The following is a 22,754-nucleotide window of genomic DNA, read 5'->3' as shown; positions in this document are numbered from 1 at the left end:
TGAGAAATAAAACCCCCGTTATCTCATTATCTCAGAACCCCAGAATGGGGATAACCATCACTGGTAGAGGAACCTGGTCTCTCTCTTCAGCACAGCGCTGTATGATTGATAAGTGTTGATTAATGATGCCTTTGCCAGCTAGCCATGGGCAGCAATGCATGGAGAAAGCTTTTACACTCCAGGAACTAATCTGTGAAGAGCTGCTTTTCCAGACAACAGGCACGAGTGCCCATTCAGATCTTCACTATCACTGTATGGATTTTTCTTATGTCCTCAGGACGAGAAATGCACAGAACATGTGACTCAGGACTGCAAAACTAGGAGGACAAAATCTAAAATACTGCAGGCGTGTGAGCTTTCTAGTAACAGCGAACAATCAGATGTGTCTACGCATGTACTGCTCTGCACTGAAGATGGGTCTTAGAGCTCCTGGACACAGGGCTATGAGGAAATACTGACCATCCCAGATTAATGCAAGGCTAATAGTGGCCGTGCCAGACTAGCCCAACTTCACGTGTTCCAGTTCACAGAGATAAATTGGATTGTGATCCCTGTTTTATGAATGGGGAAACCGAGGCCAAGAGAGTTCATTCCTTCATTGTCACCTATAGCTAGACTCATAGCCGGGTAATCTGCACTCTGCCCATGCTGCTGCTTCTGTCTGCACTTGGGGAACTCTTTTGTCTCCCACTTCTGATGTGTTCCTGGGCACTGCTTTGCTTAGGTATGGAAAACGATGACAATGCAGTTAGTGCCGGAGACCCACTTGCCAGACCGCTATCTGAAAAGCCACAGGGGCAGTTCAAAATGACAGTAGAAATGTGATACTCTAAATTTAGAGCTAGGAATGAGGATGTTAGAGTCCACCTCTAGGTCAAGCAAAGGGATATTTTGCTAACATCACCACTGACCTCATAATTATTCTAAATTAAAAGCTGAATGTTACTATTGCAGAATGGATTTGCCATTTGGCCACCGAGTGCAGTTTATCTTTCTGTATTCAGAAGTGCTGTACCAAGTTTAGAGCCCATTGCTCTTAACTATGCAGCAAATCCCACTTCTCTAAGTCTGTCACACACTTGGGGATAGGAGAGAGGACAGGATCTTCCTACTGAGATCCACATTCTGGATTGTGACAAATATTCTAGTAAATTTCAATGCAAGATGGAACTTAAACCGCTGAGAACCCTAAATATCTCATTTATAAATATCTGTATGTTCTCGTACATGTTGTGTGACAAGTTGGTGAGCTCTTATGTTTGACACACAACACATATTTGATGTGGGAATGATTTCTTATTAATAAAGAAACTGCCTTGGCCCATTTTATTGGATAGAAAATTAGGTAGGCGGAGTATACAGAAGAGGATTCTGGGAAAAAGAAGCTGAGTAGGAGTCACCATGGTTCTCCCGCTCCAGACAGACGCAGGTTAAGATCCTCCCTGGTAAGCCAGCTCGTGGGCTACACAGAATATTAGAAATGGGTTAGAACAATATGTAAGAGCTAGCCATAAGGAACTGGAACTATCCGGGCCAGGCAGTGTTTGAAAGAATACAGTTTCCGTGTAATTATTTCTGGGCATAAGCTAGCCATGCGGGCGGCCGGGTGCCGGGGACGCAGCCCTGCTGCCGCTCCTAATTTCAACAGATGGCGCCCAGACGTGATGGGCTAAATCCACTTAAAAACCTGAGAAGGCTTAAAAATAAGGGAGAGAGAGTTTAACACAGATTTTTGCTGTTTTGTTGGTGGCGTGCTGTAGAGAGATTCCTGATTCAGCAACAGAAAAAAAAAAAAAAAAAAAAAAAAAAGCTGCATCATCTTAAAGCGCTGCATCATCTTAAAGCGCGGCTTCCTGGGAGCTGTGCTGCCAGCGTGTACTCTGGCTTTAAAGCATTTCAAGGCTTTTATGGGACTGGATGTTTGTGTTCCCGCTTGGGATCGGAGGAGAGTGCTCTGAGACCGTGCAGATGGCTCAGCGCTCCCCGCCTGCACCTGGGCAGAAGGCAGAATCAGGCTTAGGCAGGCGGAAGAGCATGGCGGATTCCTGCAGCTGTACAGAGACGCGTTTTCAGACTGCACAGTGCTCTGCATGTCAGATTTGGCTGTAACTTGGATGAAAAGAGTTTCTGTGCTGCACACTCAGTCTCAGAATTAAACTGCTGATTGCGGCTCCAATGTGAACTGCTGTGTGCCTGGAACTGTGCTCAGCTCAGAAGCACCAAATGACTCTGAGGCAGGAGCGGCTGCTCCATGCTGAACTGTGCTGATCTCAGGCAGGAACTACCTTAAAACCGTAATTACCTTAAATTACCTTAAAACCGTGCAGTTAAGGTTTAGACTGGGCAGGACACAGGCAGTACCGTATTACCTGTAAATGGTGCAACTTAAGTTTTTAAGAAATGCTTAACATTTTAAGAAATGCTCCTGTATAGTAAAGAAATTACAGATTCACAATAAAACAGATTCAGACACTGTTGGATAAATGTACGTAGGCTTGGTAAGGAGAAGAAAAAGAATATAAAGAATAAAGTTAATGTCTTAAAAAGAAAAAGGGTAAAGTCTTTAAAGAGACAGAGTACAGAAGTACAGATAGTTATAGATTAAGAGAAATAAAGAAAAATAAGCCACGTAAAAATGGAAAATTCACAGAGAGTCTGGATTATGTACATTGTGTTTTCTTTAAAATTTTTGACTGTGAAGGAGCTAAGTACAGAGAGACATTTCATTATATGGGCTGCCAAGCTAAACCAAAATGGATTTCATGAGGGTATTATGATTTCAGAATTTGGGTCTAAGGATATGATGCTTTGGAGAGGGTCTTCTTTTGTTTTTGCAGAGGATGAGACCCTGTGGATTGCATCTATTCCGATTTGGTATGATAGACCACGCCCTCCTGAAAGGTTGCTGTGAATACCCTCAAAAAATTGCTTCGCTCAACTGCCAACTGAGATGAAACTAGCACACAGGTTATACCATGAAAGACCTAATTAACGACGCCCCTATTCAGCAGGAAGCAGTTTGGAGAGAAAAACTACGCCCATGTTCCCAAATATTGTTTATAAATGTTCTTTTACATTTAAAGGGGGATATGATGTAGATATGAATAATTTGCATTGGTATGGATTTTATGGTCAATTTTGTTATATGTATATGTATTTTTGATCTTGATTAAGGTATTGTGATTGTGTAGTTCATTTAAAAATGTAATGTATAATTAGGAAATATAGGTTGTTAATGGATATTTTAATAACTTAGGGTTTTTCATGACAATGAGACACATTTGCTCCTGGCAGCACCAATCTATTTCAAGAGGAAGATGGGCATCGAAGAGAATCCTTACGGAGTTTGATAGCCATTTGGGCAAGAAACTGCTCTTGCCTGGACTTTTGCATAAACTGGACACAGAGAACCCGCAGAGAGAGGACTGCTGAACTTGCCTAAAGGTGAGATGACCTTTTGGGGTTCCTGCTTCATGAAAGAGTCTGTGAGACATTCTGCAGGACACAGCATAAAGTGACTGAACTGTCTTTGGAATTTCTTGCTTGATGAGAATGTCTGCTGGATACTATGGGCCTGTCGGCCGAAGATGGATGCCCCAACGGTACAGAGGAACTTTGAATGACTGTCCAGGCAGCGAGATGTCTCTGTCATTTCTAGAGTTTTCTTATTTCTTGTTTGATAGGTAATATTATATCCTTCTGGAGTCTTTGATGGAGTTGAAGAATGGTTAGTTATAGTTTTCCTTAGTTATGATAAGAGATAAAATAGATATAAATATTGTAACTGTAATTCTTACTTGATAACTGTTTTGTTATATGTAATTTTACTATGCTAAAGTTAAAGCCTTTCTTTTTTGTTTAAACGGAAAAAGGGGAAATGATGTGGGAATGATTTCTTATTAATAAAGAAACTGCCTTGGCCCATTTTATTGGATAGAAAATTAGGTAGGCGGAGTATACAGAAGAGGATTCTGGGAAAAAAAAGCAGAGTAGGAGTCACCATGGTTCTCCCGCTCCAGACAGACGCAGGTTAAGATCCTCCCTGGTAAGCCAGCTCGTGGGCTACACAGAATATTAGAAATGGGTTAGAACAATATGTAAGAGCTAGCCATAAGGAACTGGAACTATCCGGGCCAGGCAGTGTTTGAAAGAATACAGTTTCCGTGTAATTATTTCTGGGCATAAGCTAGCCATGCGGGCGGCCGGGTGCCGGGGACGCAGCCCTGCCGCTCCTATTTCAACACATATTATTTCTGATCTTAATATTTCTAATGTCTTTCCTTCTGTCTGTCTCTCTCCATTTTTATTACCCATCTTTAGAAGTACTTGTTTAAAATGATAACACATAGTTTCTCTCGCTCCAGAGTAAAGAATTCTTTGTGCTGTTCAAGTTGGTGGCACCAACTTGTTTTTTCACCCCAAGAACCAAACTTCACACACATCTTTACAGGGACGAGTCCAGGCCAAGGCAGGATTGAGTGAGTTGAGAGGAATCATCACTGCTTTGATAATTTGTCCTTCTGGACACAAGGGCTAAGAGAGTAGAGGATAAAGGCTGGAGGCTTAGGGATTAAGATGAGAATGAAGGCTTAACAGAAAAGTTGAGAGAACAGAATGTTTTAAGGCCTGGATTTCAAGGAGGGTAAAGTTATAAAATATTAACTTATAAGAGATGTCAAGGAAAGTGAAACACAAGTGAAACACTATTGGGTTTGGTAGTCTTTTGAATCTGGCTCTTTGATGTCATACTGAGATGCTTCCTATGAGATGAGGAAGCAGGTAGTGAGAGGACAGAGTTAGCTCATGTAGACACTCTAAGTGGCTTAAGAACAGATTGTACCAAAAGGTGGCTGTCCCTTGCCTGAGTAGAATAGACTGAATTGGGGGACTGGAGTGACACTGGTGTGGAAAGGCTGGAGGAGGATCAGAACATCAGGAGTTCCCTGTCCCGAGGCAGGGGCCTTCTTTGTATCTTCATTCATCATTTAGGAGGGATAGCTTTGGATCCTGAAATCCTGATCTTTCCCCTGAGGTGGACAGTGGTAGAAGTATTTGGTAAGGTTATCCCAAGGGCATTGACCTAAGCTCACAAGAAAAAGTGATAAAATCTTCAGGAACAAACAGCAAGCACCATGACAGGTTAGCCACACTCAACTCCATCTGTATTTTCAGAAGTGAAACCATTGAAAGAGCAGAGAAATAGATATTAAATAATGGGCATCTGAACTATGGACCAGCAGAGTAGCAATGATGCAAGCTTGAAGATGCTGCTGCTGAAACCACCGTCTCCGGACTTACAGAATGCTTTATCCCTGTCATTCATAGATCCCACACAGTGTTGCTTCTGACTAAGGAACTCACTTCATTGCTAGAGAAGTGTGACAGTAAGCTCATAATCATGGAATATACTAGTTTTACATGTTCCCTTCTGTCCTGGAGCAGCTGGCCTAACAGAAAAATGGAATGGTCTCTTGAAGACACAGTTACAGCACCAATTAGGTGGCATCAGCTTGGAGGGCTAGGACAGGGTTCTCTGGAAGGGAGTGGATGCCTTGAATTGGTGGCCAGTGTATGGCACAACTTCTCCCATAGCCAGGATCCACAGGTCCAGGAATCAAGGGGTAGGAAAGGGGAATATAATTCCACTCACTGCCATCTCTAGTAAAGCACTAGGACAATTTTTGCTTCTTGTTTCCATGACCTTTAGTTATGCCTAAAAGTTTTGGTTCCAGAGCAGGAAGTACTCCCACCAGAAGCCACAACAAACATCCCATTGAACTGGAAGTTGAAACTTCCTTCTGGCCATTTTGGGGTTTAATCCCAGCCTGGTCTACAGAGTGAAACCATATTATGAAATGCAACACAACAAAACAAACAGTATAGGCGCTGGTAGGGAAGGAGCTACACATGAAACATACTCACACGGTAATAGACAGAAGATACTTTAGAATAGTTAAAAACTAAAGGAAATAATAAGTGAAAATCAAGCCAGAGAGGTATACTGTCAGGATGTGAAGAAAGGACCATTAAATGAACATGAGGCTCATTACAGAAGAGAAGAGCGAGAGAGGAGCTTGTGCTGGGAAACTATCCTGACAACCAGAAGTATCCCTAGATCTCTTCTAGGGGGGAGGGGAGACTGTGGGCTGTGTGTATGTATCGGTTATTGGTATAATTAAAAACATCTTCTCCTATAAGACAGTGTCTTAGTCAATATTCTATTGCTGTGAAGAGACACCATGACCATGGCGATTCTTATAGAAGAAAACATTTCATTGGGGGTGGCTTATAGTTGAAAGGTTTAGCCCATTCTATTATTGACATGGTAGGAAACATGGAGACATTCAGGTGGACATGGTGCTGGAAAAGTAGCTGAGGATTTTATGTCTAGATTGGCAGGCAGGAGGAAGAGACAGACAGACAGACAGACAGACAGACAGACAGACAGACACTGGGCCTGACTTGAGCTTCTAAAATCTCAAGGCCCACCCTGTTTTTCCAACTCCTAGTGACACACTTCCTCCTACAAGGCCACATGCCACAATCCTTTAAAATAATGATACTCTTTATGGCCCCATGAGGGGCATTTTAATTCAAACCATCACAGACAGTTATCATTATAAAGTTTGGTTAAGTCTTGATTGGAAGAACTAAAAAAAATGCATATCATAAATTGTGTGATAAACTTACTGAAAGTGCCCTTTCTCCCTGGTATTGATTACAAAACTGGTCTCTGTATTTTAAGATTCCCTCTTTGGATCAGACTATCTTAAAAGCCATGAGGAATTTGAAGAGAATCCCAGAAATCCAGAGTCCCTGAAGTATGGTTCTTGTTGCCCAAAAATTACTTCACACAGAGGCTGAGCCATACATTGATTCTTAGCAGTAGGCTTGAAATATTTCTCCAACAATATCTTTTCACACAGCTTCTTCCCTAGAAATAAATAGCTCAGCCTCACGAATACAGCCTTGTGGTTGAGGCTTGGAAGAGAGTCAAAGAAAACTATCAGTTTGATGATGTTAGGAGCACAGTTTTTTTTCTTTCTTTCTTTTTTGAGTAAGCCTTGTAGCTATCATAATTCATACGATTTGTTAAAATTCTGTAATTTTACAGATAGCTGGAATTGCAAAAGTTAATGAATTTTGATCATTAAAGAGCAAAAGGTAGGAAATTCACGTGGTGACTATTAATTGAGAAGAGTTATTGCTGGCTGTAGCCTCTGAGGCTGGGAAATTCTATAGAGAGGAGCTTAGCCAGGCAGAGTGTGGCCAGGAGTGGAGTAAGGGTGCTGCTGACAGACTGAGACAGCAGCCATCCCACAGAGGGACATTTGCCACTTATTTGTATATTTGCTTTGCACACATTTCTTGACTTTATATAGTTATTACTATCGGTCAGATTTTCTTTAGCAATGTTGCTGTTAGTACTGGTTTCTAGTCAAGATGTCAATTTTCAATCCCTACCTATGAACAAGCAAGCCTGAGACCAGTTACACAGAACTGGGGCGAAATGTTTGCCCTGGGGTCTCAGCCAATATTTCAGCTAATGCCAAACAGGTAAGACCTCAATTTGATACTAGAAAGATTGAAAACTGTAAGGTCTAAGCTGATGAGAAATGGTGTCTTTCATAATATTTTGACTTTCTCTGCAGATTTATTTATTTATTTATTTTTACCTCTGTCGTGCCTGTGATACTTAGTGGAAACGGTGTTGCCAAAGAAGGTAAATAACAACCATCTTTAAGAAAAGAATTTTAGAGAAAGATTATGTGGAAAACTATTTGGGAAATAGGATGAGTTCGCTTTAAATATGGATATTAATTCATATAACTAATGGATATATAGAGAACCATATATATGTGTATGTCCTCATTCAGCTGTCAACTCCATGAATATTTATCCTTTGGAAACCACTACCCAGTGATGAGCAGGACCCTGGTGTTATAAGACTACTTTCTAGTAAAGGGACACAAACAGGCATGCATGACAACCCCTAAAGAAAATTGGACACAGCAATGATTGGCTGCCTCAAATGGTGTGATCAGAGAACATTTCTGTGGGAAGTGACAGGGGCTTAGAGAAGGACAAGAACAAGCTAGCTTGACCTATGTTTGGGATGCAATGGGATGCTATAATGCAAGAACAAGCTTTATAGCAAGCACGTTAAAGAAAAGTACCAAGTCTGTGGAGAGCAGAAAGGCCCTTCCTGCTGTCATACAAGCAAGGCTTGGCCATGGTTTTGAGGAGGGTGGTGACTAGTGGCAATAGATGGCAATGGATACAAGGGTGGCAAACTAGAGGAACAGTCCCTGAGATACTATTGGACGGTGAGTGATGAGGGAAAAGAGAAGAAGGAAAGAAAAGAAGGGAATTGTGGTTAATTCCAAATTCTGGACTTAACAAAAAAAGTGTGCATGGTGATGCTACTTACTGAGACAAGGGAGGCTGAGGGTGGAAGAGGCTTGGTGTAAACATCAGGATTCTTTATTGCCATGTTCATTCTGAGATGCATGCTAGAAAGCTACATCGAGATGCCAGGTAGTTAAGTGGATCCAAATTTCCTGAGAAAAGCTAGGTCTGAAGATTTAAATTTAAGTCAATGTGCTTAAATCCTATTTTGAACCATTAGACATTAGATGGGATAGGATTTTATAGGAGATTGTGTGGACTGAGAAGACACTTCAACATTTGCTAGGCAAGTGAGGAAGAGGATGCAGCAGAAACTGATCTGTAGCTAACCAAAAAGAAGAAAAGCAAGAGAGCACAAGCCCTGGAATCCATGGAAGCAATTATTTCAAAGAGGCAAGAGACCAGAAGGATGTGATGCAGAATTTGGATCCATGCAGACTTAAGACAATCTTTGTATGGGCTTTAGTGATAAGATATGAGAAAGGAGGGTAGGAAAGAAGGTAGAAAAAGAGGAAGATGCGGAAGTAGGGAGAGAAGGAAGGAAGAACTTATTTCTACATCGTGGAGAGCCTCGTGTGAGGAGTCTCGTCAGGGGAGAGGAAGAGAACGGCCCTTGTCTGATATTCTCTTGTTGACCCACCCCTCTGGCTGACAGTGATCCTCTGCCAGTCTTGGCCTCTTCCAGAAAACAGCTGCCAGGGCTGCCTCACCCCCAGCCTGACTCCCTGTCCTTGTTTAGTCCAAGCTCCTACTACAGACTCCATAACCAACCAAGAGTAGTGTTTCCCTGCCTTTTAGGGTGGAGAAAGTGTGGTTAGGGTGGATTTTTCTCTGAGCCATGGGAAGCTTTGGCTTGTGCTGCCTATAGCTGCAGAGAGCTCCTGCCTTTGCCACACATTACCAAATGCCCACTGGGCCACAGTGTTATCCCAGATGAAGAATTCTCTAAGGGACTCACTAGGAGGCTTCCACTTACTTCCTGCTCTCCTGAACTGACTTTAGACTCCTCATGTCTATTTTAAGCATGCTTTCTTCAAACATCTTGCAGTAATTGTTATTTTTTCCCTATCTGTTTGCCTTGAGAATTTTTAAAAGTCATTGTATGAAGAGTTTTTGCAACTCAAGAATGTCTTTCTCTGGTACCATTCTTTGAAATTTAAACATCAATGAAGGTGATATCACATCTCCTTATCTTCCTGGGAGGTCAGAAGCCTGACTTACCAATGATCCCTTGTTTCAAGTTATAAAACTATCCAACCCAGGAAGATGGGAGAAAGTTCAGCCCATGAGCCTTCCTATCTCTATTTTTTAAAAGGCTGAAACGTGTGCGGGTATGGATCTTTAAATAGAATGGAAAACAAAATCCAACCCACATATGAATAAATCTCTCTTGTTCTCCTTGGGGTGGAGTTGAGCCTTTACCATGGAAATGGTCTCTGTAGAGTCCTCCTTGCCTGGAAATCTTTGCCAAGTATGACCTTGGCCTTGACAAGGTGAATTGGTAAGGGTTGAATTTTTGGTCAGACTATTTGGAATCAGATCTCCTCCTCTCTTTCACCTGGCATATATGACCTTAGGTGAGTTAACTAACCCTTAGCTTTAGCTTCTTCCTATGTAAATGAAGCAGAAAGCAGCAATGGCTTCTACTTTGCACAGTCCTGAAATACAGTAAAGCATGCATTGATCTTGGCCTTGAGATGTCATCCTGGGCCTCTTAGCTAACACTCACATTGTTGTTACTGAGCCAGGTTTGCAGATAATAGGGGTATAAGTATATCTTATAGTATAATTACTACAATTTAGATGCAATATATATTTATTTTTAACTGTAAACTTTTAAAGTCTGAGAGATGGCCATTTTGATCATCCACAGATTTGGGTGAGCTTCATGACTGGAATCCCAACTTCCCATTTTGTGACCTCCCCCTTGTTGACTTTCTCTTTGCTCTCTCAATTACTTGGCATTCAGATGGCTCTGAAGTTATCCATCTGTGAATTTGGAATGTAGATGCTTGAGGAACAGCTGACCAAACAAGCCCTGTTATTGAGTTGGAGGAATCTGGGCTGTTTTATGACCTTGTCAGCCAAGCTGAGCTCAGAGAGCTTTTCCAGGACTCTGGTCTTCATTGACTTACACGTTGTTTAATGAGCCTTGGCTTTTCTGTGAACTTGCACAATCAGGTGAGAAAGGGCAGTAGATTCATACTGTTGGGGAGGAAGGGGCATTCCTAAGAGTTTTTCTGTAGATAATGGCTCCCCCACCATGTATTAAGTTAGGTTCCTCACATAGCTCAAAAGAACTTGGGGTCTAAGAAAGATTTCTCAGCTCCTTTGGGCCACGTCTTTCACAGAGATGCCACCATTTAACTTATTTATTTATTTATTTATTTATTTATTTATTTATTTAAGATTTCTGTCTCTTCTCCCCAGCCGCCTCCCCTTTCCCNCCGAGGACCACCCACCTCCATCCAGGTCTAGTAAGGTGAGCATCCAAACTGCCTAGGCTCCCACAAAACCAATAGGTGCAGTAGGATCAAAAACCTATTGTCACTGTTCTTGAGGTCTCAGTAGTCCTCATTGTCCGCTATGTTCAGCAAGACCGGTTTTAACCCAGGCTTTTTCAGACCCGGCCAGCTGGCCTTGGTGAGTTCCCGATAGAACATCCCCATTGTCTCAGTGTGTGGGTGCCCCCCTCGCGGTCCTGAGTTCCTTGCTTGTGCTCTCTCTCCTTCTGCTCCTGATTTGGACCTTGAGATTTCAGTCCAGTGCTCCAATGTGGGACTCTGTCTCCTTTCATCGCCTGATGAAGGTTAATATTCAGGAGGAAGCCTATATGATTTTCTTTGGGTTCTCCTTCTTAGTTAGCTTCTCTAAGAACCCGAATTATAGGCTCAATGTCCTTTTGAGGCAGTCTGAGCTATGTGCTTTGAGACTAAACATTGATTATTAGTTAAACGAACCCAGCCTTCCACTTCAGAAGCAGTTGATGTCTACCCGAAGCTTGGTAAAGCAGACTTCAGCTCTCTCTGACTTCCTCACTAAACTTGTGCTTGAGAGTCACTTACTGTGGATCATGTATCTTGTGGACTGAAGGATGACCTATTTCCTAGCCCGGATCCTAACAAGCCTACTTCTCTCCCTTCTATGCTATATACTTGTCAATAGGGCCATAGGTGGAATTTCATACTGGAGCCCAACACACACCTCCTTTCTCCTCAGCTGCCACTGGGGTCCTGGCTGCTTGAACTTCAGACTCTGATTCTTCTCTGTGCTGGCGCACTTGGGCTGACCCAGCCTCCTTCAGGTTCCGATAACAGCATGGGTATGATGTTTGCTATTTTTTTTTTTTTGTCTCCCTCGGAAAGCTCTAGTCTTATGAATTTGGTGCAGGACTGAGGTCTGGACACTCAGTGTGGATGAGGCTCTATTTACCATGCGTACGATGTAAATATACCTGCCAGGTCATGCTGAGGTATTATCATATGCTAGCTCCTTAGTTTGCATTGAAAAATGGGGGACGGTTTCTTACACTATTCAGAAGAAATACGAGCAACTGCTTTTTCCTCCTTGCATAACTTTTAGTATTTTTTTCCCTCACACTTTCCTACTAGACCAGAACCATGGCTGAATTCTTATCTCCTCCAAATGACCCGCATTAGCTCTTTTGGAATGACAGGTTCCAATGATATTTAGCTGCACAGTGAAAGCACGTCGTTTCTGTTTCTCCAGTTGCTTAAAAAAAAAAAAAAGAAAAGATGTGAACCTGGATTTCTTAGCACAGGGAGTGATGGAGGCTGGGCCTCTGAGGCATCCACTCTGCGTAGGAAGCTAAGAACTCCCCTCTGACTCTTTCAAACTTAAGTTGTGTCAAAGCGCTTCTTCCCGCGATCTCTGAGGGAGCATACTGGCAATGCTGCCCTGTGTCTTAACTGCACTCAGTGACACTGGGGTGAACTTTTCTGATAGATTTTTGTGTGCTTTGCCAACCTTCTGAGGGACGCCCTGGGCCCTAGCTTGCTGCTCTGTGGCCACTGTCACTGGTGTAGGTGAAGTGCTTGAGGGACAGTTCTGCACGAGTGTGTTCTGCTGGGGCAGGCACTGTGGGAAGATCCCATCTCTAGCCAGTGTTTTGAGAAGGAAGAGACTGAGCTAGTTAGAGGTTCCTTTAAATTAGTGTGTGTGTGTGTGTGTGTGTGTGTGTGTGTGTGTGTGTGGAAAATGGATGGAGTAAGAAGTAAAGGGTGTGAAGAAAAATGTTTCATATAAAAGCTGTATTGACTGTATTCCAAGTGTCATTCATGTTAAGAGATGTATATGCAATAACCTCATTGAATCCCAAGTCACAGAAACTGTATCCCATCAAACACACAGCTATTACATGGCTTATCATTGGTCTCCAAGTTGACAAGAGGCAGAGGTAAGATTCAAAGCCCATGTTGGTAACCACATAACCTTGTAGGAAAAGCTGGTCATTTAGCCACCCAGGCTGTGGTCAACCCCTACTAAGCCCATAAGTATCTAAAGTGGAAAGAGGTTTGGGGGTAAATTATCTAACTCTTTCATTAGACATATGAGAAAAGATAGGGGAGGTAGTGGTAGTTGGTAAAGTGAAAATAAATTTAAGTTTTTATTAGAGTTGAACTGAGACTAAGGCTGAACTTGCTGACTTCAGAGCTGTTAAATGTGTCCTTCTTTTGGGGACAGTGCTCCTCTCTGCTGACCCTGGGCTGGGCCTCTACTCTAGGAAAATAGTCCCTGGATTGCTTCAGCTAGCCCACAGCTGGGAGATGGGCTTTGTGCCCACCTCTAAGATAACGGGAAATTAAAAACTAGAACTGGGGACTTAGCCTTTGTTACCAGGTGACAATGCATTACTAACCCATCACATTAGTGCACTCTCAGGGAACTCCTCTTTGTAAGGTCATCAATGGTTTCATCACTGCTGGATCCAAAGAATCTAGCTTTAAAAAAATTAATGGTCCTTGATATTATTTGATACTGTCTTTTTCATAAAATTTCTCCTCTGGAGACATTACTGTCTCCTCATTTTACTTAGAGAACTCTTTGTATCTTTTCTTTATTCTAGCAAGGTTTTTATTCTGCCTGTCCCTTACATTTCAGTGCTGTGGGAAAAGCAGACTTCACCTCCATCTCTCTTCCCTTCTAATAAATTATTCGTAGATCGTGATCTTCAAATGAACCAGCTTATCTTCACAGTAAATATTACAGTTAGCTTTCATTTTACAACCTTACCAGGTCTCTAGTGTTCTTCTTGGCATCTCTAGTGAGGGGGAAGAAAGGGATAAAGCTAGCTCTGGACTTCTCCATCCAGGAGAAAGCTCAGAAAGTTGAGACAAGTAGAGTCCTGTTATGATGAAACTCAAGCAGATGATACCCAGCATTCTGGGGATGGGGAAAATTTAGGAAGAAGTTTGGATCAGGTCCTCAGGGCATGACATACTGATGAAGAAGAATGTGCTCACTGTCTTCAGTGGGATTCAATGGATTCTTTATTTAGCTAATGTAAAGGAAAATATATAATTTGTGACATACTGCTCGAGGGAAAGACTGGAACGTGCTGGGTTCCCAGTGAGTTTGGGGGCTTTTAAAAACTGGAGCATATTCACTGTGCATAGCCATAGGTTCCGTGAAGTCTATCATGCACCCTGACTGTGCTCACTCTGCTTTCTCTTTCCTCTCTCACGCTCCATCCTACTATTTCTACTCATTTCCCTAGACAGACTTAGATTTTGTTTTCATGTCAGATCTATAAAAATGATTTTTCTACAAAATATAGGATCTGTAAATGACAGAAAACATGGTATTTGTCTATCTGTGTCTGATGTATTTTGCTTAATATGACAACCTGCATTGTATCCATTTCTTGTAACTGACACAATTTTGTTATTCCTTATCGCTTAACAAATCTCTGAAATGTATGTACTCCACAACAGCTTTGTCCACCTGTTGATGTATACTGCTGGTTTTGTAACTTGCCTATAATGGATAGTGCGACAATACACATGGGATGTTGACCCCGAGTCCTCCAGGCAGATATGGGAAGTGACGTCACTTCTTCCGTGGTCTCTGACTGATGTGGCTTGTTCACACAGCACTCTCACTTTCAATGCTCATTTTTGATCACCCTCGTCTTGTAGTCTGAAATGAGTGCATAGCTAATTTTATCTTTTTTAAAAAATGGATTTCTAATATTTTTCATGTATCAGAACATAATCGTGAAAGACATTTATGGGCTCTGGCCTATCTTAACATCAACTAACCCTTGATGAGTTTCTTCTACCGGGAGATAGGTGTGATGAACTGACCAGCAGCTGGGTCATACCTATGTTTTTTTGATGCGTGATTCCACAGGTGAAAGAATTGAACAACGGAATCCAGAGAGGGAGTCTAATCTGGTTCATATCTGACAAGCTCTTCAAACTCAGTTTCTTTTTATACAGTTAAAGGAATATTGCTAATTTCCTAAAGTATGAGTGGTATTAGAACGAAAATATCAAAAATTCGACTAGCCATGTGAAGAGTTATCACCTTGAAGTCAGTTTAGGTTAACCTGGAGTAAGTTAAAAGCAGAAATCCTGGCTCAGAGATATTGTGAAAGACTGAAAGACTGAGGGTCAGAGGTGGTGGATGACATCAGTGAAACAGCATTTTACAACTATGCCAGGGCAGTTGGACACATGAACTCATGGTAGCTGTGACTATAGACACAAGACCTGTGCAGGATACGGCCAGAACTCCCAGCATGAATAAAGGAGCGGCCAGCAAGTCCTTTCCCTAGATAACAAGCTATTGCTAATTGTTGGCTGCTGTGAGGAGAGTCAGTTTCTCCAGGGATGTGGCCCCAGATAGGTCTCCCAGCTGGAGCAGATGGCCCTACATCCATGGCAGCACTAAGTGGACTCACTATGTTTAAAAGAGAACATGTGGGTTTGGGAAAGAAAAAGAGATGGGAAAATATGAGAGAAATTGGAGGAGAGGAGATGAAGGTGGAATGGTCAGAAACACATTGTATTCATGTATGAAATTCTCAGTTTTCAAAAGCAAAAATATTGTTGAAGAGGATTAGGCTGGGTGGCTGGGTCCTGTCTTCTCATAGCTTGCTCTCTCACTCTTTCTCTCTTTCTCTCTCTCTCTCTCTCTCTCTCTCTCTCTCTCTCTCTCTCTCTNCTCTCTCTCTCTCTCTCTCTCTCTCTCTCTCTCTCTCTCTCTCTCTGTCTGTCTGTCTCTCTGCTGTATTAAACATCAACCTCTTTTTCATGAAGAGGGTCACTATTTTCTGCTTAGATCCCTGGGCAGAGAAAAGAATGAATTCCTGTTTATCTTTTAAGGCAAATTTAAGCTTGGCTCTTTCTCTTTTCTTTTCTTGCTTTACTTCTCTTTATCATTTTAAGCAAAGTTGAGCTTATAGAATCCGTCTATCTCCCTTCTCTTTCCTTCCTTCCTTCCCTCCCATTCTTAAGTTCTATTAAACATAAAATCATATAGTTTTGAAATCATAAGCCTAAAGTTTCAGAAACTAGAGAAGCCCTGCAAAATTTCCCTGCCCACTCTCTGATGTTTTTAGCTGAGGACATTATGGTTGGGGAATTGGAAATGGAACCAGATCTGGGCATCCAGTTTCTATCTCATTCTTCTGTCTGTCTTAGAGAAGAAATGGGAGAAGAACCTCTATTCCTCCACAGGCTGTGTGTTTGTCTTTTCCTTGTGAAGGTTCCTAAAACCAACAGAGAGGTAAATCGTGATTATCTTTCAATCCACTCACCAACAAACAGCTGGCTGTAGAGTTCCAGGCGGGTGTGACCTTCCGTTGGGGCCTTTCGGATCTGCTGGGGCAGGCGATCCACCTGGAGACTGGCCTGCTTGACATTCCTCTCTGCGGTGACCCGATGCCACTGGTCATCATTGAGAGGGGAAGGTGACCTGACCACAATCTCCACTGGCCCGTTTCCAACATCAAATGAAAAGGACACTTCTGTGGCAGCTGGAGGAGCAGAAAGTATAAAAGATACATGAGCATATTTCTCCCAGATACCAAATAACAGCAGATTGTAGAGGAATGTTACACAGGTCAGTGGCAAAACCACTGGAGGAAAGATAAATATGAATTCATTATTTTCACTAACCAAGAGGAAGGAAATAAATTGCTCTTGCAGGGGCAGTGGTTCTATGTGCCAGGCATGCATTTATTTAATTTCCTTATTTACGACTTAGAAGATTTCTAAGAAGTTACCATCATCAACTCTTTCCAGATGAAAACACTGAAGCCCAGTGAAACTGGCAGTACGGTATACTCGTTGACAAAGGTGCAGCGGTGGCTCTCATATCTCAGTGGCAACCAAGAACTCCCTAATTATTGGACTTAACTTCTGCTCAACCATGGAAAACCATGACTGGTACTGGAAGTTCAGCAAAGTATCCAGAGTTAGTGAAGTCTCAGAGCTTGAGGAGAGCCTCAAGATGTTACTGTGGAGCTAAAATTGCTGCCTTACTAGCTCAGCACAAATGCTAACTGCATTCCACCTACAGACAAGTAGAGTTCTCATCATAGAAGCTTCTCTTTGTGGCAGATGATGACATTGCAGAAAACCAGAAGTTGTTCAAAATGCAGGGAGTAGCAAGAGGTGGGGTGTCCAGCCCCACTTGATATGTCCACAACACAACTCCTGCACCTGAGGTTCAGGGAGCATTGAAGAAGAGGGAAGAAACACTACAGGAATCTGAGGACCCAGAGGTCCGTTTTGAGAGTGTGCCTCCTAGAAATGGCAGGGAAGCTATGCCTATGATACCACAACAATATCTGTTTAATTAGAACCTGAACAATCACAACACCAATAGATGCCTCATGGGGCCCCGCCTCTTGACAAAGAACTACAGTCAAATAGGGTATGTTGAGTGGTGGAAACAGTCTTTCCCAGGGATGAGGCTTCGAATTGGTATCCAATACCGAGTGGCCAGCCCTGAAGTCATGTACAGACAAGCAACACTAATCAGACCCATCAGAAGGTATGTGAGTGGATATATGTACATCCCCCTCCCTCAATAAAAGTTATAGAAAAAGAGGCCGTGGATTTAAGAGGGATTTTGCTTTGTGTGTGATTGGGAGGGGTAGGAGGAAAGAAAGGGAAGGGGGAAATTATATAATTATATTCTGTATGGGTGCTTTAGAAACTTTAGTACCTGGCCTAGACACTGGTATTTCCAAAGGCTCCCTGGGAAACATTACTGTGGAGCTAAAATTGAGAGCTATTGCTTTAAGAGGACTTACAAAATTATTTCATTAATCTTCATAGTCCTTATTGAACATTAGGGTTATGAGTTTTATTCAGGCAATGGTGGTGACCAGCATATTTCATTTGGACCACTAGTGGCTGTCTCAAAGGCTACATAGCACTCTGGTAGCACAATGTCCCTCAGCAGGATGCTGCAAACCTTGGCTAGTCACATCCTGGATACTGGATCCTGCTCACCACCTCCCTGCCAGCACTGGCCACAAATCATTCTTGTTTGCAGAGGTCTCCCCTGTCAACCCTGTTTTGCAACAAATCACCTTTCGACAATAGGTGAATGGGTTTGATGGTTGCTTTGTCAAATTTCGTTCTAAGTAGCTTTTTTATTTCAAATTTTAAGCTTTGTATGAGCTCCCTCAGTGGCCACCCAGGGCTTTATAAATACGTTTTGGATGTATATTTTTACTCAGGACTGACAGGGGAGGAAGCTTTTCGCTGAAGCAGCACACATATCTCGCATTCCCTTAGGCTTGGAGAATTCTTTTTAGCATTAAAGATGTGGTATACCAGCGAGTTTCCCCGGCTTTTCATGCAGAGATATCCGTCCCTCTATCCATCAAGAAGCCTTCTGCCTAATCTCTAAGCCGGTTAATTAAATATCTGTCATTTTTTTCCAGGGCTAATGGAAAATTCAGTTTCTTTGGGACAGTGTCACAAGCAATCAAACTTCTAATTTAAAATCCACAGTGGGCCAGATTCTCTCAGGGGCTCCCGTGTTCCCTGCCTCTGTGTCGGGGTCTCTGGAAAGTGGTAGTAACTTTATTGAGCTACAGGGATATTAGTTACAGAGCTCAATTTAATCAGTCTAATTGTACCAAGGAATTTTGGTCCTTCATGCCATTAGAAAGAGAACCTTCATTATAACACCTGCAGTGATTCCATGCACAGTCCAGTAAAAACGGCTCATTCAAATTAGAAGCCCCTGCCTCCAGGATCATCGTGAGAGATATAACATGCAGGCTAGTGACCCCATCTCAGTTGCCATGGCAGTAGGATGGAAATGCAGGTAGACCATCACATGGCTGCAGCCTCCCAGATCCTTCTTGACGGGGCAGATACAGTGGATGGGGGAAAGTAGCCCAGGCTTCAGCTGAAATCTATGCTTCTGTGGTGCACATGAGCAGCTGCCTTCCTAAATGTGGGTCGCCGGGACAGCAGGAGGATGAGGGCTCCTGGGTTAAGTGGGAAAGACTGTTTAGCTTTAAAGGAATCAACTGCCACCAGGGAAATAGAATTTAGTGATAAATTGAGTTTAACCCTCAGGTTCAACTTGAAGGGATAAACACTGCTCTAATTTCCTCAGCTTCTACCCTTTTGCTATGACAAATTCTTGTCTGGGTCTTAAACTGTCACCATTTGGAGAAATCTTGAGCACCAGCAGATTCTGGGCAATGTCCTTCCTCTTCACTCCTTTTGTCATGATAGGTCCCTGCCTATTCTCTTGATTCCATCCTCTTTTGTTGTTGAACTAGTCTTATTTATTCTTTGAGAATTGCATACCTGCACACAATGATTTTTTGATTGTACCCTGTCAACAGCTTCATGTCTTTAATATATATATATATATATATATATATATATATATATATATTCCACCAACTAGAGCATGGTCAACTTACCAGGAACATACCCCTAAAGCAAACTGACTCTCCCTCCTAAGGCAGCCATCAACTACCAATGCCTCCTCGGCTAGGGGCAGGAACTTAGGTAGTTGGGGTTACTCCCTAACCATGCTCGGAAGTTGACTGGTTTGAGCTTGTGCAGGTTTTACACAGGAAAACACAACGGCTATGAGCCTGTGAAAGCAATGGTCCCGTCAAGTCCAGGAGACACTCTCTCTCCAGTCCTCGCCAACCGCTGACCCTCACAATCTTCCCACTCCCTCTTGTGTGATGTGCTCTAAGTCTTGAGGGGAGATGCTGTGTTACAGATACCCATTTAAGGAAGAGCACACATGGTCGCCTTTGCTCTCTATTTGACCAGCTGAGAGTGTCTGAGTTAACTGCTATCCACTATAGAAAGGAGCTTCTCTGAAGAGGTCTGAGAGCTGTGCTCATCTGTGAGCCCTGCACTCATCCATAACCCAGAGCTCATGCATGACCCCTGTGCCCATCCATGTACCTTGTGCTCGTCTATGCACCCTGTGTTCATGCATGACCCCTGCACTCATGCATGACCTCTGCACTCATGCATGACCCCTGTGCTCCTCCATGACCCCTGTGCTCCTCCATGACCCCTGGGCTCCTCCATGACCCCTGGGCTCCTCCATGACCCCTGCGCTCCTCCATGACCCCTGCACTCATGCATGACCCTTGTGCTCTTAACAGCAAACCTTTGATCTAGAGAAGGAAGGAAGTTTTCCAGGACCTGGCTATTGCTGCTCACTCCCATGAGGGTGCAGCAAGAGGGACTCAAGCCCAGGACTGTCACTAATAGTTCAGTTCCAGGACCTTCTCTTCCAGCTCTGCTGCAGAAGATGAAAGTGAAGGGAAGGGCTTTTCCCTCTCAGTCACTCAATGTCAGCTGTCCTGACACCACGAAAGGGACTCCTTTGAGAAACCCCTTCTCTTAGACAGCCAGCCCGTGTGTTTTAAAAGCTTCGAGCATTCAGTTTGTGGCTGATTGCCCTTGGCCTTCTGGGTGAGAGCAACTGACATTTCCAGAAAGATAATTACAGAGAGAGTCAGTGAGCGAATAAAGAGAGGCAGCAGTGAAGATACCGGAGCCAGTGACACCGCTCAGTTAATGTGTGTCTTCACTTGGAGGCTGAAGTGCTGTCCTGTCTGTCTCCATCTATAGGAAAGGATTTCTTATATAATAAAGATTTGAGGATTGGGTCACAGATAGCATGACTCACTGGAAAGAATGCGGACAGCAAACGTGAAGGATTGCCTTGCCAGGAGTGCTGAAGACTGGTTAGGTTTTTTTGTTTTGTTTTTGTTTTCCTTCTCTTAAAACGAATAAGTTGCTTGGCCACAGTTTCATGAAGCAGGCACGGGCTCCTGGGTCAGAGAAAATGGATTTGTGGTAATAATACAGCAGGCAAAATGAGCTTCAGGCTCACCCTGCTTTCTCATGCTCCTACCCCAAAGTCCCAGGGTCAGCCAGGTGGGTGCTGCACATGAAGTGAGTTGCCTGCTGCACAGTGGAGGACTCTGCACTAAGAAAACCTGGGTCTTTCAAGGTGCTGTTAGCAAACCTGCCTCATTTTGGGCCTTGGAGAGACACTGGTAACCATTATTATCCTGGTCATGAGACAAATCTAGCGTCTGCCTTGGGGGGAAGGCACCTTCTCTGTCTTCTATCTTTCTCTGTCCACCCTCATAACTGTAAATGCATAAGAACAAGCCACCATGCCCCCTGCTCAGAAGACAGGCTGAATGGGAGGAACCAGACAGAATTTTCTCTTATCAATTAGTTACTTCTGGATTTTTTTTTAAAGAATGGATGTGTTTCAGTCTGAGCCTTCAGGGTAATGAGGGATGGGGGATCCCCATCCCAGATACCAAGGCTGAGAGTCATCTTGCTCCCTGCCAGAAGCCCACTGAGGGTGAACGTATATCATTCTCTCCTGGCCAGTGCAACATGACTGGGATCTTCTGGGAGAGGTTTCTTAGCTCATGAGAGATATAAGAGAAAAGTAGTTCAGTTCTCGCCCCTTGATGTATGGTAGAAGTTTGTGTGTGCTAAAACCGGTGAAACCGTTTCACAAGCAGACACACTGAGGAGAAACGGAGAGAGCAATAGGATTTCTCCCTGTCCTCGATGACAATGTCCAGTTCTCATATAACTCCCAGAGTTACAGAGCTCAGGATTTTCTTCTTTTTTAATAAGTAAATATTTTTAGAGTAACATTTTACAGATTGAAAAGATTATGTGCGTGTGAATACAGGTGCCCGCAGAGGGCAGAGGCGGCAAGGGCCCTGTTTTTGGAGTCACAAGTGGTTGTGAGCTGATACCTTTAGTTTCCTTAGAGTCTCTGTATCCAGAACATGTCCACAACCACTGATCCAGAAAACCCGCAATCTTCTGTCAAATTACAAATTACATTCTAGAACAATCTCTAAGAAATTCTAAGAAATAAATGAAACACAGCTGGTTTTCATCATCACAGGGAGGAAAGAGAATCACTGAAAGAAACGTACCAGGTGGCATACTGCCAAAGGAATAGAATAGGTGGCAGGATGGTGGCTAAAACTGGGCCACCGCTCTGTGCACCTTACAGGGAGCAGGAAGAACAGAGCTGTGGGCAGCTCTTACTGCAGCTCCCTCTCCTGCCATTGAAGTCTAATTCCAGCAGGTGGCGCTGTGCGAACTCATTCTAGCGTTCCTTTGCTCAAGCAAAAGACTGCAGACTCACAGTACTAAGTGATAAATGGAACCCGGTCCACAGGGCAGCCCCTTGGGTTGAATTCGGCTAGCAGGTGAGGTAACATTTAGACAACAGATGCAAAGAATCAATTGCAGCGAGCAGAGAAAAGACAAGGAAAGGTGCACATAGCTGCCTGGCTACCCCTGGGATCGGTTTCTTCTGTAGGAAAATGAACTTCAAAGAGTGCCCCTGTGCCGAACTTCATCTGATTCATACAAAGAAACTGATCATTGGTGCAACAGACAATTGAGAAACTCATGAGAAACTTGAGAAAGGTCAGGAAGGACTGAAAGTCAGGTCACTGTGGGATTCAGAGAGAGGAAGGGAAGGAGAAAGCTGTGAAGAGGCTCTCTGGTTCCACCTAAGGCCAGCCGCCCCTCCATCGTGACGCACACTAATTCTTCTTCCTGGTCAGGGGCGCACACTAGCCATTATCCCCTCTTTCCTGCATCCTTCCCCATGAAGATGCTCACAACTCTACTCTGCACAGCCTCATCAGCACAAAGCAGCCCCTGTTTTTATTTACCTATCAGTTTCAATTCTTCTTTTCCTTATCATGCCTTGAAAGAATTCCCGCTGCTCAGTATGCTTGCTCCCCACTTGTTGAACTGTCATCATGCAAGGCTTCCTTCCTCCTTAACCACAGTTGAAGTTTTTCTCCTTCC

The 22,754-nt window shown here is 43.2% G+C and overlaps 1 protein-coding gene across 1 annotated transcript in view; it reads right to left on the bottom strand.

Annotated features, from left to right (window-relative positions):
• The window catches only part of Cntnap2 (contactin associated protein 2), a 1,600,222-nt gene that overhangs the window by 275,601 nt on the left and 1,301,867 nt on the right, over window positions 1-22,754 (bottom strand). The window contains exon 18 of the mRNA XM_050164469.1: window positions 16,193-16,411. Coding sequence (XP_050020426.1) covers window positions 16,193-16,411 — 219 coding nt within the window. The remainder of the gene's footprint in view (window positions 1-16,192; window positions 16,412-22,754) is intronic.

Source organism: Alexandromys fortis, unplaced genomic scaffold, assembly GCF_014885135.2.
Source record: "Alexandromys fortis isolate MF-2015 unplaced genomic scaffold, M_Fortis_MF-2015_v1.1 scaffold_133, whole genome shotgun sequence".
NCBI lineage: Eukaryota > Metazoa > Chordata > Mammalia > Rodentia > Cricetidae > Alexandromys > Alexandromys fortis.
The sequence above is the reverse complement of the archived record's forward strand: the minus strand, read 5'-3'. Positions and strand labels throughout refer to the sequence as shown.